This window comes from Pongo pygmaeus, chromosome 12 (assembly GCF_028885625.2).
Source record: "Pongo pygmaeus isolate AG05252 chromosome 12, NHGRI_mPonPyg2-v2.0_pri, whole genome shotgun sequence".
Taxonomy (NCBI): domain Eukaryota; kingdom Metazoa; phylum Chordata; class Mammalia; order Primates; family Hominidae; genus Pongo; species Pongo pygmaeus.
The window spans coordinates 89,954,721-89,981,755 of NC_072385.2; the positions used below are offsets into that span (position 1 = coordinate 89,954,721).

The following is a 27,035-nucleotide window of genomic DNA, read 5'->3' on the forward strand; positions in this document are numbered from 1 at the left end:
GTAGTATTTTATCCTAAGCTGCTGTTGTATTAGATGATTTGTTTATGATAGGAAACATCTAAATGTGGTCTAAAAAGACCCATGATTCCTGGATATGGAAAGATAATACAGGTGTTACTGTTGCTAGTTCCTCTGAGAAACAATATTGTTGGTGAAAGGAATTACACAAAAGCAGGAATTTATTATTTGTATCCTTTAATAATATTTTTCAAATGAGTGATGTTTCTTTAATGTGAACTTAACACCAAATTCCATCTCTTTGATGATTTTGGAGAAGTTATAAGATATATGTATTCAAATGAAGGGAACAGAGAAATATCTTCCAAAAATGACTGAAGGCTTTCCTCATCAGCTTCCTGAAACATCTACCAATCGTAATCCTAAATCTTAATCTGACGGCCTGCTTCTACAGTACACATTAGGAAATATATAAAATAAATGATAAAATATCCAGTTTGAGGACCAACACTGTGCTTCAAAAATGTACCCCTGAGCAACTAAAGCTTACAATGAATGTTCGAATAATTGTAGATTAGGTAGAATAAAAATAATTTAAATATCAGAGTAGCATAGCCAAAAAGAAGGTAAATACTATTGTAGGCTAGGTAATTACGGTAACATTTCTCCCTCAAATAGGGAAACCCAGTATTAGTCTCATATAATTTTTGGCTTATTGTTAGTTTTATATTTAAAGGTGCTCTTAAAGGTTATACTAAGGATTTGATAAGAATTAAATATTTTGTTTGGGTCTTAAAATCATTCCCCTTCCTTATGTCTTTTAGATCTAACTTGCCCTATACAACTAGAATAAGCAATAAATGTAGTTTAAAGGTTAACATAACACTTACCTGTCAAGACACCTTAGAATAATAGTAGTCTTTCCCTGGAAATTAAAAAAGAAGGAATACTGCGTTAATGTCATTTATATGTAAAAATTATATTATTGTTCATAATTGTGGCCCAAAATAGATTTTTAATCAATTGAATGATAAATTACCTGGAAACTAAAAACCAGAAACTTTCGGAATTGTTCTAAAGTTTGATAAGTGGAAAAAGTTAACTGTCAACTTTCCATCACAGTGTAACTACACTGCTATTATTATAAAGTCCCACAGATGACAAATACTAGCAAATAATACCTCACTTAAGTGGTCAACTTGGCAGCTGTCTTAAACTTTTTCTCTACTCATCAATGTTAATTACTGGTTAAGCTGATGCTTAGTGTCTTAAAATGTTTTAATTCCAATTGTTGAAGTGGAAATAAAGAAAAAGGTAACATACAAATAAAGGACACATTGTAAATATGTTCAAAGGAAGCAATTCAGATACTGCATTAGAGTAATTTGTTTTAAGTCCAGAGATTGTACTTATTCCAAGTTTCTGTTTATTTTTATTTTATTTTATTTTTGAGACAGAGTCTCACTCTGTCGCCAAGGCTGGAGTGCAGTGGCATGATCTTGGCTCACTGCAACCTCTGCCTCCTGGGCTCAAGTGATTCTCCTGCCTCACCCTCTCAAGTAGCTGGGATTACAGGTGCACACCACCACGCCTGGGTAATTTTTGTATTTTTAGTAGAGACAAGGTTTTGCCATGTTGGCTAGGCTGGTCTTGAACTCCTGGCCTCATCTAATCTGCCCACCTCGGCCTCCCAAAGTGCTGGGATTACAGGTGTGAGCGACCATGCCCAGCCCCAAGTTTCTTTTTAGGAGTAAGGAAATACAAGTTCTGGCCTAATTCCTACCACTAGTTGCGCAACTTAACTTCACAGCTTAGCCAGGGACTAGCTCAGTGGTTTATATCATTTTTAAAAAATAGTAAAATCCTTTTTTTTTTTTTAAACAAAAGACCCCTTTCAAGGAAACAGATAAAAGAGAAACAGCAGGGCAAGCTCCACTGGAGGAAACCTTCAGGCTCTAAAGAAAATAATTTGGAAAACTCTGGATTGCCAAAAACACGGAACACTTATTATATGTGTTTTTGTTTTTACTAAAAAACCTATAGTTTTTGACAAAAAAGATAATTACTCCAGATTATATCTGGAATACGATCAAATTGAATAAATTTTCTGTAATGAGATATATTAAAAATAACTGGAATTGTACAATATAAAAATGTATATAATTGAAGGATGTTTATTAGCCAGTGTTACATCAAACTGAAAAACTAAAAACAACCTACATGTCCCCAAATAGGGGACTGGCTAAATTAATTATGGTAAACCATATAATAGGATAACATACAGCTATTAGGAATGACAATGTAGAAATATACTTACTGACATAGTAAGACATTCATAATAGATCAGCATGACTCTGTTTTCAATTAAAAAATACTTTTCCTGCTTCCTTGAAGTACACACACACACACATACACACACACATACATAGAGAGAAACAGACAAATAAATGTAGAGGGACATCACTATGTTAATAATGATTATTTCTAGCTGATGGATTTGAAGGTAATTAATGTTTTTAAGAAAATCAGGATTTTCTGCCAGGCGTCGTGGCTCATGCCTGTAATCCCAGCACTTTAGGAGGCCGAGGCGGGTGGATCATGAAGTCAGGAGATCAAGACCATCCTGGCTAACATGGTGAAGCCCCAACTCTACTAAAAATGCAAAAAAATTACCGGGCGTGGTGGCGGGCACCTGTAGTCCCAGCTACTCAGGAGGCTGAGGCAGGAGAATGATGTGAACCCGGGAGGTGGAGGCTGCAGTGAGCCGAGATCACACCACTGCACTAGAGCCTGGGCGACAGAGCAAGACTCCGTCTCAAAAAAAAAAAAAAAAAAGAAAATCAGGATTTTCTAATTTTCCTACAATGAACTTCTATCATATGTAGTATGCTGTAAAAGTTTTAAATTAGTAAGGGCTACATTACCTAAAAAGTAATGTACTCTGCAAGAAAGTAGAATAAGAATTGGGAGGAATTTTAAATAATATCTAGCTAATTTCCTCAAATTTTCATGGTACACTAGTACTGATTGATTTAAATCATTCCCCCCCCCCTTTTTTTTTTAAGACAGAGTCTCCCTCTGTTGCTTAGGCTGGAGTGCAGTGGCATCATCTTGGCTCATGAAACCTCTGCCTCTGGGTTCAAGTGATTCTCATGCCTCAGTCTCCAGAGTAGCTGGGATTACCAGTATGCACCACCACGTGCAGCTATTTTTTTGTATTTTTTAGTTGAGATGGGGTTTCACTATGTTGGCCAGGCTGGTCTTGAACTCCTGGACTCAAGTGATCTTCCCACCTCAGCCTTCCAAAGTGCTGGGATTACAGGCTTGAGCCACCACGCCTGGCCTTAAATCACTTTTATTATTATTTCATATAAATGTATAGTACTATATGGTAACAATTCCAAATTAACATAAACTAATCTGGGAACTGAAATCAAGTTTTAGATTATCATTAAAATTACAACCCAAAATTTAAAAATTCATTAGTACACTGTGGTCCCCTGAGAATGTGGCCATAGTCATGTGGGTTTCCTAATTCAAGAAACATTGACCTAGTACAAGTTCATTTAGAGACCATCGAAATGAATCCCATCTTCCCTCCCATTGCCTCAATCGCCCCAGATGTCCAGCTCTCTCCTCTGATCCATTATCCCTGGAACTCTGAATTTCCTAACTCTCTAAACATCCCTTAATCTGGCCCAACAATCCCCTTCTGTCCTCCCTTCCTCTAAAATCCTTCCACTCTATGACTTCAGCTCCATGACTGGCAAACTCCCCGATATCTCAGCCTTTTCAGAATATTCTCTCCACCTGTTGGCCTTAACTAAAATATGACTTACCCTGAACCCCTTCCTCTGCAGCCTTGTTAAAACAAAGCTATTTATTCTCACCACCCTACATACATTAGGGTCCCCAGTGCCACCTATAAACAACTACTGTACCTCCCTCCTCTTGAAAAAACCTCAGAGGCTCGTATCAGTTTACCACCAGGGTTGTTGTCATCTCTTTTGGCTCACAATCTCCCTTACCTTCTCAGCTACTGTCATGAATCTTCTTCACACCCACATGGGTCTTGGCAATCCACCTGACATCTAGAGCTCCCAGTGCATTTGCCTCCCAATGGAGGCCTTTTCCCTCACTCTACTTCTGCCACGGTCACTTCCAAGGTTACATCTTGAAGCTTTCCAGTTTCACTGGAAACTGCACTGCTTCCAAAATCACATGTACAAGCAACACATTCTCTAACCACTTCTTCAGGCATCCCCACAGTAATAACTCTTTGACCTTAGTGAAAGGTCTCAAATGTCCATTGACACCCCTCTTCCCCCCACTAACAGTCGCTCCTACTCCATCAGCCTCTTCCTACCTTCACTTTTCTCCTTTTCCATCTCAGAGCCCATAGTTTATCATTACAATCATCTCTGGTAAATATCATCCATGCCCTGAGCTCTCTCACTTTGCACTGTACCCAACCAGCAAAGACTGCCCCAGGTAATCACCTTCCTCCTCCATGCCTGCATGCGTGCAAGTGAGTGATGGCGGAGAAAAACCATGTACTCTGGGCAGATTAGTATCAAACTAACACCCATCATCAAAATGGCAGTCAACAATGACTGGCAATCCTATTACATTCCTCTAGTATGATCTCTCTCCCATTTGTTGGAATATATGTTTCATACATTTTTCTTGATCATCTTAGAATACTCCACACTCTTCACCTGAATTACTTCTCTTTCCTTACTTCTCACCTTCAATCTTTAGCCATCATCCTCTTCAGAAGGCTTTCCTAGTCTCCAAACTTTCTGGGGTGAGTTAAGTGCCCTCTCTGTTTTCCACCACAGCATTTGTCTCATGGTATTGTCGCTGTTGGTGTACAAGTCCTGATACACAAGTTCCTTCCCAGTAGAGAATGCCTTTCATTCCTGTTTCCACAGTGTCTAGCAGGATGCTCAGCATATAAAAGATGTTCGATCAATGTCAACTGAATGGATGAACAGATGGTTGGAAGGAGAAAGAGAAGGCAGCAGGGCAGTGGGCTTCTTTGGTAAAGGGTGATTATTATTAATTGAACAATAGAAGCATTAATTGCTTCTCTTTATCTTCCAAAATAATGTTCTCCATGAAGCAGAGTCAGATACTTTTTTCTTTCTTTTTTGAAACAAGGTCTCCCTCTGTTGCCTAGGCTAGAGTGTAGTGGCACAATCACGGTGGCTCACAGCAGCCTTGACCTCCTGGGCTCAAGTGATCCTCTCGCCTCAGCCTTCCATGTAGCTGGGACTACATACAGGTGAGCGCCACCACACCCGGCTAATTGTTTTATTTTTTTGGAGAGACTGGGTTTTGCCATGTTGCCTAGGTTGATCTCGAACTCCTGGGCTCAAGCAATCCATCTGCCTCAGCCTCCCAAAGTCCTGGGATTACAAGCATGAGCTACTGCACTCAGCAGAATCACATACTTTTTAAAGAACAATACCCTCAAAAGTTTTAGATATCAAGGGAGCTCCCAAATCATCAGAAACAAAATTACTTTTATTACTAAAAACAAAAAACAGTTTGTATATGCCACATATTGCCATCAAGAAAAAGGGGTGGTTTCACAAGTAACAAAAAAACAAAACAAAACAAGACAAAACAGGGTATCATGACTACAAGGGAGTCAAGAATAACTGTTACAGAGAGCGCTAAGAGGATACTGGTAGGGGTATTTTGTATGTGAGCATTTGTATGATGGAGTCAGTAATCAGTACCATTAGTATAAGCCATTCTGTCTAATATTCTGTGTACAGAATGTTTTCTGTAAGAGAAATGTATTTGTACCATAAGACTAGTACTAGTTATTTACTCATTTATTTAAATCCATGTATGTACCTACATGGCAGTAAGATAAAATGTAGGAAACTGTTAAGTATTATGCCTAATATGAAAATCACGTGCATCATAATAGTAAACTAATGAAATAACGCGTAGCCAGGCGTGGTGACTCATGCCTGTAATCCCAGCATTCTAGGAGGCTGAGATGGGTGGATTGCTTGAGTCCAGGAGTTCGAGGTCAGCCTGGGCAACGCAGTGAAACCCCATCTCTATTAAAAATACAAAAAATTAGCCGGGTGTGGTGGTGCATGCCTGTAATCCCAGCTACTTGAGGTAAAATCACCTGAGCCAGGGAAGTCAAGCCTGCAGTGTGCTGAGATCGCACCACTGCACTCTAGCCTGGGCAACCAGAGCGAGACCCTGTCTCAAAAAAAGAAATAGCATGCTTATAAAATATATACTTATATAGTTGGGTTAAAATTTTAAAATATAAATGATCTCTATGATAATTTTATTTTAAATAATTAAGTTTGAATTTTAAAAAGTGGGCCAATATGAAAACTCTGGAAAATAAAGAAATTAAAAACAAAATAAAAATATTAAGTGATTAGAATTTTACTATCCATATTTCTAATTTTTATTAGAATTTTTTATTTACATATTTGTATAATTGGGATCATGTCATGTATGACACTTGTGTCCTGCTTTTTAAATTCAGATTATATTCTTACATCACTAAAACCTTTTTCATGGTTGTATAGGTATTTCTCCCAATATATGTAATCTTAATGTTGTATATAAAACCCCCAGTGGAGGGTGTCCGGTTGTGCAGGGAGGGCCTTCTGGGACTCATCTGGAGACAAGACGGGCGCTCAGGCTGCCTGGGCACTGACGCTGCCCAGTGAACATGTAGCCTTGCTGATGCAGAGTTTAGTTTCTGAAAGCTTCGTATTTGTCAATGCGCTTAAGTGGAAGCATGGAGCACAGAAAGTGAACAGGAATTCGAACCCTACACAGAAATGACCTGTGGCACTACATGAATTTCAGCATCTTGCATTTGGCAAGCCTTGACCTTTTTGTGTCACCAGCCATTTTGCCTTCCTGGCAGGAACTTTGTGGGCCAGGCAAAGTTGCATGAAGATATGATGCATATGTTCCTGCTCTGTGTGGCCACTTCCAAGCCTTTCTGTACGCTTGGCCAAGTAAAACAGAGACTTACAGCAAGTGGGGAGGGGTCTCTTCCTACCAATCAGCGGTCCAGTGGAAATGCTGCCATGTTTTCCCCAGATTTTTCAAAATAATTAATAACCCTGTAACAAGTATCATTGACACAGTTCAATTATTCCTTTAATGAGATTTCTAAAAGTAAAGTAACAATCTAAAATATAAAATTGTTAAGATACTGACTTACTGATTTAGAGACTGACTTAGATATTTAAATGAACCCTAGCTTTTATACTCCATTGTGGTAGAAGACCTGAATATTTTCAAATCATGAAATAAAAAATAGTTTAAATATATTTTTCTAAAATCTTGTTTACTATTATAGTTTTTCCTAGATTAATAATAAGCACTTTTTAATTCATGCTAAACCAGATTGGTCAACTAGTTAAAGTGTTGAAGTATCTACATTTTAATCAAAGTATTAAAAGATATTTTACCAATGGTTGTTAAATCATCACAATAATTGAAAAAAGAAAGCATTACCCCATTTTTACTGCCAATGAAGAAAACAGATTTTTCTGCAATTTCAGCTCCATCACCTTCACTTCCATTAATTCCCCTTTTTTCCACTTCAGCTTTTGCAATTTCCCAGAGAGTTTCACTACATGAGAGGCAGAAAAAACAAAATTGAGGGAAAAAGAATTCTTTCAAATATTTATTTCAAGCTCAGAGAAATTTTATTTCAGTATAATTTATGAAACAAATGAACATTATTTTCTGAGGAACAATAATCTGGTAAAACATCTGAGGATTAGTCATTCTATGATTTTGTTTTTCTTTTGTTGCTTTGAACTAGTTCTTTGAAGAATACTGAAATTGATAAGCAGAGCCTTTATTGCCAGGATTTGAGGCTGTCGTATTTGGGGCTTCCCCTAAGGTTCATAGCTGTGTATGTCAGCTTCTCAGACACACATGGAGGTACAATGACTTTGGGAATGTACAATTTGAAAACCACAAACATTTAAGTCACCTAGGAAGATGGGGAAAGTACAAAACCAGTGTATCAAATAATCCTTCCTCCCTGAAACATTTCTTTTTTGTTTTTTAAATTATGTTTTTGGGTTAAAAAAAATTTTTTTTTTAAATATAAAAGTATATGGGAGGCTGAGGCAGGAAGATCACTTGAGATCAGCCTAGGCAATATAGGAAGACCCCATCTCTACAAATAATAATAATAATAATAAATTAGCATGGGGGAGGGATAGCATTAGGAGAAATACCTAATGTAAATGATGAATTAATGGGTGCAGCAAACCAACATGGCACATGTATACATATGTAACAAACCTGCACATTGTGCACATGTACCCTAGAACTTAAAGTATAAAAAAAGAAGAAGAAGAAAAGAAAACAAACAAAAAAAATTGGCTGAGGCTGGGAGCGGTGGTTCACACCTGTAATCCCAGCACTTTAGGAGGCCAAGGTGAGTGGATCACTTGAGGTCAGGAGTTCAAGACCAGCCTGGCCAACACGGTAAAACCCCATCTCTACTAAAAATACAAAAAAAAAAAAAAAATTAGCCAGGTGTGGTGGCGGGTGTCTGTAACTCCAGCTACTCAGGAGGCTGAGGCATGAGAATCACTTGAACTCAGGAGGTGGATGTTGTATTGAGCCAAGATCGTGCCACTGCACTCCAGCCTGGGCAACAGAGCGAGACTCTGTCTAAAAAAAAAAAAAGAAAAAGAAAAGAAATTAGCTGGGTGTGGTGATATGCACTCGTGGTCCCAGCTACTAGGGAGGCTGAGGCAGGAGGATTGCCTGAGCCCTGGAGGTGGAGGCTGCAATAAGCATGATGACATCACTGCACTCCAGCCTGGGTGACACAGCAAGACCTTGTCCCCCCCCCCACAAAAAAAAAAACCATAAAGAAAGAAAAAAAAAAAAAACCCTAAAACCACAAACATTTTGAAAACAATTCTTTCATTCCTTTACACAGATATATAACTTTACACAATAAAATCATATATATATTAATTAAAGCCTAAGTGAAAATGGAATATTAAACTAAAAACTAACCATGGGCAAGACCTGATAGGTCCTAGCCTGATTCTGCTACTTCCTATGTATGTGAACTTGGGAAAATTACCTAACCTCTTTAAATCCTTCATTCCTTTATTAATTAAACAAATATTTATTGAGCACCTAATATATGCAATCCTCTGTGCTATTCCCCAGGCTCAATTGTTTCTCTATCTCTAAAATGCCAATAAAAAAGAATACCAGCTTTATAGGATTGTCATTATGTAGTTTAGGGCATGGCCTATACAATTACAAAAATTATTGAGGGCTTGTAATTATTACTATTCAAGAACCAGGAATAAAGAAAAAGGGTCAAAACAGGAGTCCTTAAATGTTTGCACTAAAATTCATGCATTTATTTCACAGGTGAGCCTTCAGAACTCAGTTTGGGGCTGTTTGCTCTTCATTTACACAACATTCTTTCAAAATGTGAGGATCTGCTTTCTAAGTACCCAGCAGAGAGGAAAGACGGAGGTGCTGCAGTCAGCCACGTCACCTGCGGAAATCGGGAAGTATAACCATAGCTTTATAACTGTAACCAATTATCCCGTGATGGAAAGCTGACAATTCTCCACACTATCCCAAGGAGAGAAAAAGATTTATCCTGCTCTGTGGTGCACTCCCTGACCCCTGTCCCCGACGTGCTTATAAATTGTTGAGAGAAGGTTTAGGAATATCTTGAGAACAGGTAATTAAAATGAATATCATAGAATTGAAGAGCTAGAATATAGTTTACAAACCCTCTCCCGTTTCTCCCCTTAAAAGTGATGTTATACTTTCCACAGTGCCTTCCAAGTTTCCCCTCGCTTATTACTGCGAACCCCCCGCACCAGGAGGGGAGGCCCCTGGGGAGAGGAGGCTTTGTGGTCTAGCTCATCGCCGAATGTCCTGCTCCGGAAGTAGTCTCTGGCCTGCAAGAAACTTTTATTCAATCATTGAATGGGTGGAGTTGCTGATCTTTCCAAATCTCTCACTTTTCTACCTAGGGAACTTTCTTTCCTGTTTGCGGCAGAATCTTTATGCTCAAGGCTGGTTCCTAGGTCCCCGACCCTGCAGATCCTGGTGGCAAGTAGCCACCCCCACAATCTTTCAACAGCTGGTCCCGCCTGGGCTTCCTCTCGCCAGGAATACTCTCAGCAGCCTTTCCCTCGCAAGCCGGGTTCGGGGCATACCTGGGCATCGTCGATGGCCGGGCTGCCGCAAACGTCACAGGCTCGGAGCAGGGACCAGCCTAGATCAGGCGGCGAGCTCCGCAAGGAGTCTGGGAGTGAGGCCTTCTGGGTTGCCATGGGAGCGACGTCGCGGCCGCGGTTGCGTGAGGAGAGGGGCATCATGGGAAATATAGTTCTCAGGAGTCTTTTTACATCTCATTCTCAGCCTCAAGCTTTAGGATTGCTTTTAGATCCCAAGTTAGTAACCCCTTGTTACGTCCTAGAACGAGATGATAAGGGGTTACAAACCTGGGATCTAAAAGCAATTGTTTCTGGGCTGAAGCCTTAGGATTGCTTTTAGACCCCAAGTTAGTAACCCCTTGTTACGTCCTAGAACGAAATGATAAGGCGTTAGAAACCTGGGATCTAAAAGCAATTGTTTCTGGGCTGGAAGTGTTCTTTTATTTTAAAATTTTTTTACTGGGTGTCAACTATATGCCAAGGGTCTCTGCTCTCTCTCATCTTTCACTTTTTTCTTCCCAATCGCCATGATTTAGGAATAGAGGGTATAACAAACTCTTGAGCTGTTTTCTAGTAATTTACTAGAAGCAAGGAATATTCGGACTTTAAAATTTAAAATAAGGCACGTAATTTTAATATTTTCCAACTTTCTAGATGTTTAGTTGTTTCAAGTTTTATTCAATAGCACATTGTTTATTAATAAATTAATGAAGCAAGTGCATCTCCTACATACTTCATTTACTTTATGAATGTAGATTATTTTCTTTTGGAACTTTGTGGTCTCTTATAGATCTCCAAGAGTGTCCAAATAAATAACGAACACTGAAATAAATAACAATCACTGAATATGCAAGAACCTTTGCTACATAGAATAAGGAATAAAGAGATGAGTAAGAAAAGATTGCTACCCTTAAGAAAGACATACTCAGCTAATTATAAGCACCTAAGGAAGTGAGTGATCTAAGCTATTGTATAGAGGTACAAAAATTGCATGAGGGCAAGTGACTAATTATGCCTGAAGGAGATGGTGAAACATTCATGGCACTGATAGTATTTGGTCTGTGTTGAATGCTGAGTAGACTCAGGCTTTCTAGCCTAAGATGCCCTGAATATTTGAAGGAGATACCCTCCCTCCAATCCTCCACTATTCGGCTTGATTTCTATGGTGTGATGTTCAAGGACATGGGCTTTGGCGTGAGATGGACCTAGGTTCAAGTTCTGACTCGGCCATGCTGGCTAAGTTGTCACATTGCCACATTGGGTAAATCACTGAATTTCTGATCCTGTAAAGCAGGAAAGATTGTGACTCTTAAATGAGATAAATGTAGGTAAAACATAACTTACGTGTGTGTCTGACACATTATAACTGCTTAATGCTTGTTATTATTGTGTGATAAGCTGCTGGTCAGCAACTTGGAACAAAGAAACACAAGGAACACATTCCTGGAAACAAGGCTGATGGTTGATAAAAGGGTGTTTATTTCAGATAAAGTCATTGGGAACAAAATCCTCCCGACATCTAGATATATTTTGGAGACGTAAAGAACACTAAGTTGCACATAGGAAGGGAATTAATGGGAGTAGAGCTCACCGAAGAAAGGATGATTCTTCAAAGGAGCCTTACACATCTGTCATTGAATCAACAGCTATAGCCTGGTGCTAAGCCAGCCTTTAAGCTCACAAACTGATATGGGACAGATTGTAATGAATTGTAATGATTTGGGTTCTAGAACTTCAGAATACTTTTGCATGCTAGTTAGGAAGGCCTGTTGATATTGATAGCAATAGCAGCAGCTAACATTTTTGCCAAGTGCTCGCTATGTACTGGGCACAGTACTCAGTACTAGTACTTCAAAAGTACACTTGTTTGAATAACTGGGAGAGGTGTTTGAAGGAGGGAGCTTGGTAACGAGGAAAGTGAAGGTGATCTGGCTGGGCCCTGATCAGCAGCATTGATTCAGGGTTGATTCAGTTGATCTGACTGAGCAGGTGAGTTCCCCTTTCTTCCCTCATTCCTCTTGAGGCCTTCATACTTGGGCAAAGAAAGTGACTTTCCTGGGTAGATGAAGATATTTCTTAAGGTAAGAATGGAAGCAGAAGGAGACAATTTTATGCTGCTTTCTGGATGGAATGAGCAACAGTGCAGAAGGGTAAAGGCGTGTGCAGGATGTGTTTGGGAAACTGAATAGTTTGGGTTGCAATTATATAAAGTGCCTGGTGGAGCTACAGTGGAAGAGCAAACTGGGCAGGTAGATGGGGCTATTGTGAAGGATGCTGTAGTCTAGACTTTACTGTGTTGGTTATGAGAAACCAAATAGGGTTTAAAAATAGGAGTGTGTCATGATTAGACATGAGTTTCAGTGAGATAATTTTTTGCAGCTGTGTGAAGGATGGTTTGGCATCTAGAAGACCATGTGGAGGCTATTAACAATAGCTAGGAAAGTGACAGGCAGAGTTTTAAATTTTTTTCCCTTGTTTTCAAAGTTATATAAGCTAATTGTAGGGGAAAAAAGGTATGCACAGAAAATTAAGAGGGTAAAATAACCATAAGCCAGAAGTAATAACTCTTAGGTATTTTGGAAATACATTTGATATGTTTCATTCTAATCTTTTTTCTTACAAAGTTGAGATTAATTGTAAAGTTAATTAATATCCTGATTTTAATATGTTTTTCCCCAAATCAAATTTTAAAAATGCACCAGATCAAATTTTACAAATGCATCATAAACATAACTTTGATGGTTGCAGAATATTTCACTGCATAGATTTTTCATAATTTACTTAAGCATTCTCCTAATGTTGAGTATGTTTGGGATGGTTCAGAGTAAACACCTAACATGACCTGGGTTAATCACAGTCCTTCCCTGAAATTTTTCAAACTAGAATTGGGAAAAGCAAGTCACTCTACCTCTAGAGGAAATTAGCATATTTTATGCTAAATGAATTATTTTGTAGTTAGTGAGCACACATCAATATGAAGGGAAAGTGCTGGCATATGTCTCATGGTTCTAGTTGTCCCTAAGGCTTGCCTGTGTCCTCACCTTTCTTATGGCTTGGTTGTTCAGCTTGCTCTTTGATTATATGAGACATCCTAATATCCTTGTAATACAATTTCTCATTTTTGTCTAAGCTAGTTCAAGTTGAATTTTGGAATTTACAGCAAAAAGAGTTCTATCTAATACAATTACTAGACAGTAGAAAGTAAGACATTGGCAAAAGGGAGAAAAGTCAATGTTTCTTTCTTGATTGATGAACTGGTGATCCTCTTAACCAATTTTGAGGGGCACAGAGCAGAAGCAGGTTTAGAGGACATGGTGAGTTTGAGATACCATCCAGCAGACAGTTGGACCACTTGGGGTCTGCTGGGCTTGGCAGTTAAGTGGTCAGTGATAACCTCATGTGAAGATGTTTTGGTAGAATAGTCAGAACATGAAAGCAGTGCTGATGATACCCTATCCCTGAGGGGAACATCTTATAATCTGTACACGATCCAAAACCCAAGAACTCTCCACAAGCTTTCCTAAGGTTACACTTTCTGTAAACTTTTCTCTCATAAAAGGCAACTCTTATTGGGGTCTGATAGCATTTTCCAGAAACTCAAGAAGTTAATAACATCTAAGCCATTTCCTCTGGTATTACCCAATATTCAGTTCCTAGGAGCTCCAGGGAATTCATTAGAGCCACATAGTGAGAGAGGGAATTAGACTTCTCTTGCCACTGCCACTGCTAAAGAAGAGTGATTTGATTTTCTTAAAACCACAATATAACCTAGCAGCACGTTCAGAAAGAGCGGCCCTTCCCCTCCCACCCCCACTCTGTTTATTAGAAAATTATTTTGGCAGGCCGGGCACGGTGGCTCACGCCTGTAATCCCAGCACTTTGGGAGGCCAAGGCGGGCAGATCATCTGAGATCAGGAGTTGGAGACTAGCCTGACCAACATGGTGAAACCCCGTCTCTACTAAAAATACAAAAAATTAGCCGGGCATGGTGGCGGGCGCCTGTAGTCCCAGCTACTCGGGAGGCTGAGGCAGGAGAATGGCGTGAACCCGGGAGGCGGAGCTTACATGAGCCGAGATGGCGCCACTGCACTCCAGTGTGGGCGACAGAGCGAGACTCCTCTCAAAAGAAAAAAAAAAAAATTAGCTGAGCGTGGTGGCAGGCACCTGTAATCTCAGCTACTCAGGAGGCTGAGGAAGGAGAACTGCTTGAACCCGGGAGGCAGAGGTTGCAGTGAGCCGAGATCGCGCCATAGCACTCCAGCATGGGCAACAAGAGCAAAACCCCGTCTCAAAAAAAAAAAAAAAGAAAAGAAAATGGGCCGGGCGCGGTGGCTCACGCCTGTAATCCCAGCACTTTGGGAGGCCGAGGAGGGCGGATCACGAGGTCAGGAGATCAAGACCATCCTGGCTAACATGGTGAAACCCCGTCTCTACTAAAAATACAAAAAATTAGCCAGTGGTAGCGGACGCTTGTAGTCCCAGCTACTCGGGAGGCTGAGGCAGGAGAATGGCATGAACCCAGAGGGCGGAGCTTGCAGTGAGTGGAGATTGCGCCACTGCACTCCAGCCTGGGCGACAGAAAAAAAAAAAAAAGAAAGAAAATGATGTTGGCAAAGCACAGGAAGGAAGGGTACTCAGTATTCAAGTGTGGTGCTGAACATTTGTGTCCTATTTTGGAGTTATTTGCTAATAGACCTTTCCCTAGTAAAGCTGGTATTCCTTGCCTATTACTGGACTGCAAAATAATATAAAGCATACAATAAAGTTTTTTGGAATGATGCGAATTATAATCCAGGGTCACTGTGACTATGTACAATTTAGGTCAAATTAAATCCAACAAATAAAATCACAATATAAAGTAAATGCTTAGCTTGTCTCCTCACCCCAGCCTCTGCCCAGACCCACCAACTCTTCTTTGTAGGACTGATCTTCCCACTTAAATTCCCAATAATTGAGTGTCATAAAGATATTGAGAAAAAAAAAAAAAAACCACCCAAGAAAAGCCTGTATGTTGGTCCCACTGAAATATAGATAAATCTTGCTTCACCCTAAATATCTACATGTGGACTTATCTTAATTTGGAATTTAAAGGAGAAAAAGTTCTTTCTGTTGCAGTTAAATCCCTTTCTTCTTCTTCTTCTTTTTTTTTTTTTTTCTGAGACAGAGTCTTACTCTGTCACCTAGGCTGGAGTGCAGTGGCGTGATCTCAGCTCACTGCAACCTCTGCATCCCGGGTTCAAGCACTTCTCTGCCTCGGCCTCCCAAGTAGCTGGGATTACAGGCGCCCGCCATCACACTTGGCTAATTTTTGTATTTCTAGTAGAGATGGGGTTTCACCATCTTGGCCAGGTTGGTCTTGAACTCCTGACCTCATGATCCACTCGCCTCAGCCTCCCAAAGTGCTGGAATTACAGGCGTGAGCCACCATGCCCAGCCATCCCTTTCTTCTTTTAGGGAAAAGAGAATGGGGGGAAATGTGAGAGGAGATGTCATTTCTGCATAAATCAGGTGGGCAGCAGGGAAACGGCTCTGTCTACTTCTTCTTGCTTGTCACTTCTCTTCCTCAGTTTTCAAATTACTGGAGATGTCCCTCCCTAGAAATCAGCTGCGGGGGGGGGTGAGTGGGTGGGGGAAATATGTTCTTGGCATCCCACCAACAGGTAAAGCCTTTTTCTAGAGAAATATGGTTATCCACGGTGGTTACTTCTTCAGGATCATGCTTCATGTACAATTAAGGGTTAAATGTATTGTTATAGGAACTTGATCACTGTGTATTTTGTTAATTGGCAGGTAGATGTAAGCACATGTATTTCTTTTTAATGAAAAAAAAAATCCAAACAGCAAACTATTAAACACATTTTTGAAACAAAGACTCTTTATAAGTTGTGACTAACTTCTCTTGTAAATTGAGAGTTAAAGTCATTTCTAAGCTATGATAGTATTTTAAGGGCACACACACACACACAATCCAGAATATTTAAGACAAATTTTTGGAACACAATCCATTCAACTCACCTATACGAAATATGAAATCATGGGAGAACCAATATTTCTATCTATTTACCTATTTACATATTGTGTGTCAACATGCACACATATGGATTAAAATTACAATTCGCCAAAACAGCTCCCTTTTATATGGATAAAACAAAGCAACACTGAAGACAAAGCATGAATGCAAGAGAAGGAGGTAATAACTACCATTTTCACTGGCACTACACCTCAGCTTTGACAATGAAAACATTAGGTATTTCTTGAAGATTATTCAAAATATAATGCTCAAAATGGGTTTTGTAAATCATTTATTATGATTGAAAGGGAAGGAAATGATAGGAGACAAATATTACAATTAAACGTGTAACATTATTCTCTTGTAACCAATCATAATAACATACTTTGAATTTTTGAATGGCTATATAATTTCCCAGAAAATAAAATTTTCACATCATCAGTTACAGAAAATTGATTTCCTTCCATCAAAATATTTTATCTCTGCTCTATCAAAAATAAATGCCAAGTCTAAGGTACTACACGTTTAAGCTAAACCTTCACTACTTGTTTAAATTAGAAGATTGTGGGGAGGGGCTTACCAAATGATGAATAAACTACCGCCTGAGAATAAAGCCCTCACACATAAGTAACAGCTCTGTCAAGCCTCTGGCTCACCAACTAATTATTAAATGGCTCTCTAGGAACTTAGAAACTCTTCTGTATCCCAGCCAAAAGGCTTCTGAGAGTCATCACAAACTGGTTACCAGTTTATTCTCAAAAACAAATTTGCTTATTCAATGGGCGACTGTGGCTCAAAAGACATAGGGGAAACAGTCAATGGAAATCTATTTTGATGGGGTTTAAAAAATATTCTTTTTGTCATTATCAATAAAGTACAATATTATTTGAGCAATGTATTTCTTAGTTCTGTCCCATCTAAGGATGCTAATACAGTATGGAACATTTTTAAAAGGCTTAATGTGAGAACAGTACATTGCCACAGGGAGAAAGCAGCAAAGAAGAAAATATGAAGGCTCGGCCAACAAATTAATTCAGCAGCTAACATTTCTCAAATTGGTTAAAAAAAATGACAAAGTGATAAATATAGTCCAAAAAATAAATACAAATATTCTATACATAAATAAAATTAAGTATACTCGTGATTACCATTACAATTGAACATTTTAATAATATAATTTTCATGTCTTATCACAGTCTCATTTTTATCATGAATATGAACTACACTGTTGTGACACATACTGGAATGCACTGACCACTTACATAACCTAATAAAGTAATGCATTTAAGGACTCTATCAACTAAAATTTAACCTCCTTTGACAGAGGAATTATTTTCTCTTTTCTTTTAAAAAATATTTTTGAGGCTGGGCACGGTGGCTCATGCCTGTAATCCCAGCACTTTGGGAGGCCGAGGTGGGAGGATTGCTTGAACCCAGGAGTTTGAGACTAGCCTGGACAACATAGGGAGATCCTGTCTCTACTAAAAATACAAAAATTAGATGGGCATGGTGGTGCATACTTCTAGTCCCAGCTATTCAAGAGGCTGAAGTGGGATTGCTTGATCCCAGAAGGTCGAGGCTACAGTGAGCTATGATGGCACCATTGCACTCCAGCCTGGGCAACCAGAGTGAGACCCTGCCTCAAAAAAATAAAATAAAATTTCTGGAGCCAGGTGTGGTGGCTCACACTTGTAATCCCAGCACTTTGGGAGGCTGAGGAGAGAGAATTGCTTGAGGCCAGGAGTTCAAGACCAGCCTGGGCAACATAGCAAGACCCTGTCTGTATATACATATGTATGTATGTGTAGGGAATATATTTTCAAACTATAATTAGAAGGTAATGTGTGAGGAGCAAAGCTTTAAGGATTGTCTTTGTTTTTAAAGATATTATTAACAAAACAAGGTCAAAATGACCCAGCACCAAATACAGTGAAATGTGGGCAATATTCTTGTGAACCTGGGCAGCACTGACAGCCAAGAAATGTCAGGAATCGCCATCTTGTTTTAAATTTTACACTCCAGTGATGTGAAAAGGTGATGGTATACTTTCTAATACCACATAGGAGGCTCAGGTTACCTAACATTATCCTGCTTTCTCACATAATGATTCATAGGGCCAGAAGATGTACTGCACCTGCTCTGAAAATGTATTCCTCGCACCACTCTGCAGCAGTTTCTTATGCTGCATGTTCTACTCCTTTCCAAACACTATATCATTAATTAAAAGCACATTTAATTATAGCACTTACTATTTTGGCAGTGAACATTTCCAAATAATCAACTGGTTTACCAAATGAGAGTTTGGAATCTCCCTTTCTAAAGATTGCCAGAATATTAAAAAGGGAAAAAAAGAAAAGAAAAGCCACATTGCACAATGTGTCTGATGACAAGGGAGAAGGGAGATGGAAAAAATGATGAATTCTTACTCATTTACTCTATAAGAAAATTAGTGTGTTGGCAAATTTTGTGTTTATGTTTTACTGTTAATATTTATTTGAATATTTAAGAATCAAATAAAAGAGCCTAACTCCCTTCATTGTTAAAGTTTGGAATACCGGTGTGTGGCTGCCGTGCTGCCAGGTATAAACGAACTTGTAGGAGCTGATGCAGCCATGGCACGGAGATGGAGGACAAGGAGTGAATGTTCAGGCTCCCCAGCTTTCAGAGTAAGGTGGGGCCTTTGGTCGGTCTGCTGCTTGACAGAAGAGGCTGGCTTCCCATCATTCTGGCTTGGGGTCCCCGGGTCTGGGCTGAGAGCAGTGCTGGAGCAGAGAGGTGGTGAAATGCTGCCTTTTGCTGATGGAAGTTGTTTATGTAACTGGCGATCAAAAGAGTGATTTCAAGAATCTAAAACAAGGAAAACAGAATTGTTATGCTCCTGAGAAGTTCTCATCACTTCCAGAAGAAAGTGTTGGCCACAGGTGAGCTCCATTTACAAGTGCCCAGGCTACCAGAATTCCCTTCTCCCTAGATCAAACAGTGAAGTGCTTACATGTCCAGCACCATCAAGGCAGCCACATGTTTTTTCATCACTTAAACCAGCAGAAAGAGTGAATCTCAAAAACAATCAAATTGAGTGGCATTCTTAGGAAGTGTGACAGTCAGTAGTACAACTCTATCAAATTATCATAAAGCCACATTGGTGAATATATGAATTAAGAAAGTTAGTGTCATATAAACTCTCTATTTTCACTAAAGACTGAATTCCCTGATCTGCACTTAATGGTTAGCTGCTTTCACTTAAGTATAGGCTTAATTAAGAAAGACATCTATTTTTTTAAAAAAGCTTCAGATTCTGAAGAAGTAATTTCTTTGATAACATTAAGACAGCTAAAGTTTTAGGAAAATCACTTTCAATTAGAATTACATGTTAGAATATAATCCATTTATTTATTGCTTTTACTTAGAGATGTTAAAACTACATAGTTTGTTAAAAGTCATAAAGGAGCAAGTATGTTTTAATTATAAAACCCCGGTCTTTCCTCTAATGAGTCCATAAAGCAAATAACCCCAAGTGAATAAGATAATGTGTATAAAGTACCAGTCAGCAATAACTTAATGCCACAACCATTTATTTTGAATCTTCCATATACCTGGCATTGGGCTAAGCACCCTACAAACTTCCTTCATTTAATTTTAAAGCCAAAAGAAGTAGGGAGTATGTTACCATATTTTTAGACAAAGAAACCAGGGCTTGGAAAGATGATGTAAGTTGGACCCATGTTTGTTTGACTATAAATAACGTCTGTTTTCCCATCTGGAATGCAGTCTTTGCTGAATAAATGTTTCAGTATGAAAACAACTAGCATTGCTTTTTGGCCTTTTGGCTAAGATTAAGTGAAAACAACTAGCACAAAAAAGTTGGCAGCAAGGCTTCTACTCACCTTGGGTTTTGCCATGGCAAAAAGTAATTTCTCTGTTGGTTTGTCCTTTGAATGTGTATTGTTAATGACTACCATAAAATCATCTTGATAGCCTCCAAAGGTCATTAGACTCTTGTACACATAGCTGACTATTAACCTCTTTAAAGAGAAGAAAAAGTATGTATGTTATATGCTCTTAATTCCAAAGAGAGATGAAAAATAATTAATAATATATCTCCATTAAAAGGCAGATATTAATCAATTATGGTATAATACAAAATTATTTTCTAAAATAAAATCTATTATGATCCAAAATAGACAGTAGTGGTACTAATTTTATTTAGGCATCATCTACCTTTACAATGTTGAGTCCGAAACAAGTCACTGCAGAAAAATGAGAAAATATAAGAAAAAAATAAAAAGCATCTATATTCCAGCATCTAGTGGAAAGCCACTGTTAATATTTTTATATGCCCTTTCATATATCTCTTATATATATGTTAGGTTAAGCCATATTACTGATACTTTTCATGGTCAAAATGGTCAAGTATTGGTAAATCTACATAGTTCACCTTGATAGATGGATTTTGAAATCCATAAACAGAAACAGTATCGTGTATTAACCTTTGGTCACATATGCAGCAAATATTTTTTTCTAATGTGTTTCCAAAACAGTGTAAAAATATAACTTAGGCCAGGCCTGATGGCTCACGCCTGAGGCTGAGGTGGGAGGATCACTTGAGCCTAGCCTGGGCAACATAGGGAGACCCCGTTTCTATGAAAAAATATTTAAAAAAATTAGCCAGGCATGGTGGTACATGCTTGTGGTCCCAGCTACTTGGGAGGCTGAGGCAGGAGGACTGCTTGAGCCCAGGAGGTCAGGGTTGCAGGGAGCGGTGATCATACCACTGCACTTCAGTCTGTGTGACAGAATGAGACCCTGCCTCAAAAAAAAATCAATAAATCAATAAAATAAAATGTAACTAATATACAGCCTGAAAGGACTCTGCATATCTAATGATTACCTTGCAAGACTGAGCAGACCATTACAGGACTGAATGCCTCAGACCTGCAACCCACCTGTGTGTGTCTGGCTACCTCCTGGGAGCTAGGGAGCTAGTTTTCCGAACTAAGGTAACTCAATACTGGTGTATAGGTTTTTTGGTTTGTTTGTTTGTTTTTACTTTAAGTTGCTGATTTTATAATATCTTCAAGTTATCCATTCAAGAACTAAAAGGCACTCAGAAAATATAACCCCTTGAAAAAAAAAGTGTGTGTGTTTGTTTTTTAAGCAATTATAAGGGGAAACAGCAACTATAACACAAAAGGATAGTTTGGTTTCCAGAAAATTTTCAGTGATCTTCTGATTATAGCCACAGGATTAGACCTTCCAGGTGAATTTAGTAATTCCTGCCCACCAGATTAAACAAAAAAGAGAATAAAATTGTATTAAATAATTAGACACATGAAATATGATAAAAAATAATGTAAATTTCAGGTAAATAAATGAACACATATAGATATCATAGTTTGAATTTAAACTATGTGAAAAGTGCTAAGATGCTATATAAATGACATTATAGGAAATTATAGAAATTGTTAAAGAAGCCTTAGTGAAAGTGAACTTAAACTTTGGTAATTAAAGTTCCCACCTTAATGATTTCTTACAGATTTTTATTTTACACAGGAAACAATCTTCTTAACGCTTTTAAAAATATAATCATTTCATGAATATAACCATGATCACAATTTAGTCATGGTATCAAGATTTTTCTCATACACAATAAACGACCTGTCTTATCTTGTTTTAAAAGGTTAAATTGTAATCATAGCTGTATTTGTAAAATGACTGTTCATGACATAGTATTAGGAAGAATGTTTTCTGTGTAAGAGAAAAATCAGATTAAGATATCATTACCTTCTGTTTACGGTACACTGAGCAAAGGAAACAGTTGACTTAATCCAAAACTTGAGCGTTTAAACTTACCATGGAGTTGTATTCTAAGAGGCTTAAACCATCCTCATGTACAGCCAGCCACATGAAAGTACTTCCAAGTGATGATGGAGTTATGGGCTATGAAGAGGTGAAAATACACTATATTATAAATACTAAGCAAAATTACGGAAATATTTTTCAGTGTAAATGTCATGTAACATTTGCCATTAAACAACAATAATAACAACAAAAATTTATTAAAAATCTCTCCTAGGAAAGAGGCAGGGTGGTATACTGGAACGAAGAGTGAATTTGGTGTTAGGAGACCTAGCTTTGAGACCCAAACCTGCCATTTATTAATGTATTCATTTGGATAAACTACTGAATCTATTTGAGGCTCAATTTCCTTATCTTTAGCATAAGAACAATAATGTTTACCTTTTACTTTTCTTCTGCGTTAAGACGTTAATAGTCAACAAAGCTTTTAGGGTTTCTATGATGACCAAAATCCCAATGAAGCAAAATATACTGATATGCTTGATAAACTGTGTAGTGCTATTACAAGGTAAAGGATTATTATAATTGCACACCTTTCCTGAAAGTTTATTAAATCTGATATTCAATGTGTAATAAAAACACAATAAAAAGAAAATATGAAACTGTGTAATCAATAGTAATGAGAAAAATGAAAATTTCCACCGAATTTTTTATTGTAAAAGCTATGAAATTGGCTGGGTGTGGTGGCTCACACCTGTAATCCTAGTACCTTGGGAAGCCAAGGTGGGTGGATCATCTGAGGCCAGGAGTTTGAGACCAGCCTGTGCAACATGATGAAACCCCATCTCTGCCAAATACACAAAAATCAGCTGGGCATGGTGGTACACACCTGTAATCCCAGCTACTTGGGAGGCTGAGACAGGAGAACAGCTTGAACCTGGGAGGCGCAGGTTGCAGTAAGCTGAGATAGCGCCACTGTACTCCAGCCTGTGTGACAGAGTGAGACTCATCTAAAAAAAAAAAAAGCTAAAAGCTACTCCTGGTTCTCATAGAAAAAAAAAGCTATGAAATTATATTAATAAAAAGAATCTCCTACCACTAGAACCCAACTGAAACCCATGAATGTTTTTGAGCAATTAATGATGCTTGTTTGGTTCCATTAACAAATGAAATTCTAAAAAAAAATCTTAACTATTTCCCTTAAATTTTACAAAATAATGTCAAGACTATAGATATAAAACTGGAATGAATGTTGGGTTATTTTATATAATAAAACTTGTTAGCATCTCATATATACAAAACCCTGAGGTAGAAACAGTCTACTGAGGGCTGATTTGCAAAGGACAGGGAGAATTCAATTCAAAAGGATGCCCTTCAACTCTAGTGTCCACTGACAGGTGAATGGATAAACAAAATGTGGTATATATATACATACAGTGGAATGTTATTCTGCCTCAAAAGCGAAGGAAATTTTGACACATGCTACAACATGGATGAACCTTGAAGATATTACACTAAGTGAAATAAGCCAATAACAAAAGCACAAATATTATATGATTTCTCTTACCTGAAGTTCCTAAAAAGTCAAATGCATAGAGACAGAAAGTAGAGTGGCGGTTGCCAGGGGCTGGGAGGAAGAGGGAGGACTGGGGAGTTAGCATTTAATGGGTACAGTTTCAGTTTGGGAATATAAAAAAGTTCTGAGATGAATGGTGGTGACAGCAACACAACAATGAGAATGTACTTAATGCCACAGAACTATACACTTAAAAATGGTTACAATGGGCCAGGTGCAGTGGCTCATGCCTGTAATCCCAGCACTTTGGGAGGCCGAGGCGGGTGGATCACTTGAGATCAGGAGTTTGAGACTAGTCTGGCCAAAATGGTGAAACCCTGTCTCTACCAAAAATACAAAAATTAGCTAAGTGTGGTGGTGTGCGCCTGTAATCCCAGCTACTTGGAAGGCTGAGGCACAAGAATTGCTTGAACCTGGGAGGCGGAGGTTGCAGTGAGCCAAGATTGCACCACTGCACTCCAGTCTGGGTGACAGAGTGAGACTCTGTCTCAAAAAAAAAAAAAAAAAAGGTTAGAGGGTAAATTTCATTATGTGTATTTTACCACACACAGAAAACAGGATGCCATGAAGCAACAAAGGAGGTGTCGCTTGTTATAAAGAAAGGAAAGTGAGCAAAAAAGATGCTTGTCATGTAATTTGAAAAGCAATATTATTATTTAATAACATTTTGTGCCAGCAAGCACATTTTATCAGAACAGAAAAGGGTATTTAATATTATTTCCAATGCTGAAGTTAGAATTAAAATCCATGCTGCTCTACAGTTCAAATCTATTCCTTGTAATTTTAAAAAATATACGTTCAACTTCCTGTAAGTACATTAATTTTACAGATGTTTAAGAATACTAACCTTATCATCTTTTTCTTAATTAGTATACAGCTTTCAGTTCCACTAGAAAAAAATTAATTCTCACCTATCAATAACATAGTCACTCATAGAATCAGAGTTAGAAGATACCTTAGATTTTACTTTTCTAGTCTAAGAATTTCATTAACAGATGAGGAAAAGTGAGGTCCAGAGAGGTGACCTGACTTGCCCAAAGTTGCACAGCTATTCAGCCAATATTTCTTAAGTGATAATTATTAATTATGTGCAAAGCACTACGGTAGGTACAAGAGGAAGATTTTAGGATCAGTGAGTTTATAGTTTCAAGGAGCATGCAATTTAATAGTGAGTATAAAACAAACACACAGAAAAATATAACACAAGGCAAGATGTATCTTAAGAACCTGAGAAAGTACAAAGAGACATGGTTGCACAGAAAGAAAAGGAATCAAAAGGCACAATTTTTCCCTTGGGGAAAGGGCTGGCCATCCCTGGGCAGGGCGGGTCTCCTTCCTCAGTGTTCCTGCAGTAGTCTGTTCATGTGACTCATAGTGATATTTGCCATACAGTGGTTTGTTTATAGGCCTGTTGTTACAAAGTAAAATAGTCCTGGAAGTTCATGTACAATCCATCTGAAACAATAAGTTATGTATCCCTAGAGCTTAGCTCAATGTTTAGCAAACAGAACTTAGTAAATACTAAATAAATGAGCAAATGAGTGACAGAGTAAACGTGCATGGATGAACAAATGAACAGAAGAATGCAGAGTTCAGCTGTGGTTTAGGACTCATGATTCACCTAAGGAGTCCAAGAAATGATTTAGGGTGGGAAAAGTTGGGCAGAGAGGAAAAGACAGAGAAGCTTTTCTGCCCTTTCCCTAGTGTCTCTTCATTGTTTTCTTTACATTATTGGATATTTCTTCATTTTTTACAAAAGCCAATTATACTAAGTCTGGGGTAAATGTGGTCGACTATGTACACAAAGATTTTCATTATGCATCTCTCTCCCATCCTTTCTTACTTTTGCAAGAAACAACTTGGCACCAAAGAATGGCCACTTCCTGGCTACTGTCAAATAAATGCGTACACAGTCAGCAGCACTGTGTCCCCGGAGGGCCATCCATCTGGTTGAGAGTCGCTGGCAAAGCTGCCTAAAAAAATGAAAAGAAGAAAAACAAAAACACTAAAGCAAAAACATAAACAGTGTGTCATAGTCTTAAGATAAAACTCTCCTTGAGCCAATCCTAAGCATAACTGTGACCCTTAGGCATAACCCAGGTAAAGATTTTGTGACTCTCATCACACCACTGTCCATCACTTGTCCATTCTGGAATATTCCTTTCACCAAATTCTCATACTATTCGTGTTTACAGCATGAACTAGGTATCCCCAGCGGGTCCATTTTTAAAATCTGAATATCTACCATCAAAACTTAGCGTAAATTAGTTTAAAAGATAACTTCTCCTGGGAATATTTTCATTTTAAAAGAAAAGTACAGGCCAGGTGCAGTGGCTCACGCCTGTAATCCCAGCATGTTGGGAGGCCAAGGCAGGAGGATCACCTGGGGTCAGGTGTTCAAGACCAGCCTGGCCAACATGGTGAAACCCCATCTCTACTAAAAATACAAAAATAAGCCAGGCATGATGGCAGGTGCCTGTAATCCCAGCTACTCGGGAGGCTGAGGTGGGAGAATCACTTGAACCCGGGAGGTGGAGGTTGCAGCGAGCCGAGATCACCCCATTGCACTACAGCCTGGGTGACAGAGCAAGACTCTGTCTAAAAAAAGAAAAAAACAAGTAGTAGAGCCCAAAGATGAATCCCTGATGGTAGAATTTTAGGTCCTACCACCCCTGGCTTGGAGAGATGTTAGATGCAAGGTGAAACTTGTCAAATCAAATTACAAAGGCAAGCACTTATTCTACATAGACAAAAGGCTGATCTTAAATGTTTCTATTTTGGAAAAGCTCATGATAAATTGGATTTGCCTCTATTTTTAAATCTAATCAGCTTCTCTATATATATTCTCTGAAACTGAAACTCCAAATTGAGGTAAATTAGAAACTTTCATATTAAAAAGTCTTATGTAAGAAGATAGTTTATTTTTATTTCAACTTATTCATAATAGAATATACAAAATATAATTTTTTGGTATGTACTTCATAAAATTAAACACATATTATTGGCCAATTTTTTTCTCTTATTTATTATCAGGGTTGTTCTGGACAAGAATGAAAAAGATCAATTGAAAAGTACATCTAAAGGCTTTTTTTTTTTTAATTAAAGAAAGTTTAAATATAGATTCTAAAGCTTCTGGGCTTATCTTAAATAAAAATATTGGCTGGGCGCAGTGGCTCACGCCTGTAATCCCAGCACTTTGGGAGGCTGAGACAGGCGGATCATAAGGTCTGGAGATTGAGACCATCCTGGCTAACACAGTGAAACCCCGTCTCTACCGAAAACACAAAAAATTAGCTGGGCGTGGTGGTGGGCGCCTGTAGTCCCAGCTACTTGGGAGGCTGAGGCACGAGAATGGCTGTACCTGGGAGGCAGAGCTTGCAGTGAGCCGAGATTGCGCCACTGCACTCCAGCCTGGGCGACAGAGCGAGACTCCGTCTCAAAAAAAAAAAAAAAAAAGAAAAAAAAGAAA

The 27,035-nt window shown here is 38.5% G+C and overlaps 2 protein-coding genes across 6 annotated transcripts in view; both read right to left on the reverse strand.

Moving 5' to 3' along the window:
- Window positions 1-10,325, reverse strand: part of DYNC2LI1 (dynein cytoplasmic 2 light intermediate chain 1) — a 54,200-nt gene extending 43,875 nt beyond the window's left edge. The window contains exons 1-3 of one of the 2 annotated variants that reach the window (XM_054475589.2): window positions 10,185-10,319; window positions 7,477-7,594; window positions 849-883 (exon numbers count right to left, since the gene is read on the reverse strand). In XM_054475589.2, coding sequence (XP_054331564.1) covers window positions 849-883; window positions 7,477-7,594; window positions 10,185-10,192 — 161 coding nt within the window. In that variant the 5' untranslated portion in view covers window positions 10,193-10,319. Of the gene's footprint in view, window positions 1-848; window positions 884-7,476; window positions 7,595-10,184 lie in introns of both variants that reach the window. The other variant, XM_054475590.2, reaches the window with a different exon arrangement.
- A 6,144-nt stretch (window positions 10,326-16,469) lies between these two features.
- PLEKHH2 (pleckstrin homology, MyTH4 and FERM domain containing H2) overlaps window positions 16,470-27,035 on the reverse strand; it is a 130,099-nt gene continuing 119,533 nt past the window's right edge. For 3 of the 4 annotated variants that reach the window (XM_063648774.1, XM_054475166.2, XM_063648773.1), the window contains exons 27-30: window positions 25,410-25,539; window positions 22,045-22,131; window positions 20,079-20,216; window positions 16,470-19,041 (exon numbers count right to left, since the gene is read on the reverse strand). In XM_063648774.1, coding sequence (XP_063504844.1) covers window positions 18,856-19,041; window positions 20,079-20,216; window positions 22,045-22,131; window positions 25,410-25,539 — 541 coding nt within the window. In that variant the 3' untranslated portion in view covers window positions 16,470-18,855. Of the gene's footprint in view, window positions 19,042-20,078; window positions 20,217-22,044; window positions 22,132-25,409; window positions 25,540-27,035 lie in introns of those variants that run through there. The other variant, XR_010123107.1, reaches the window with a different exon arrangement.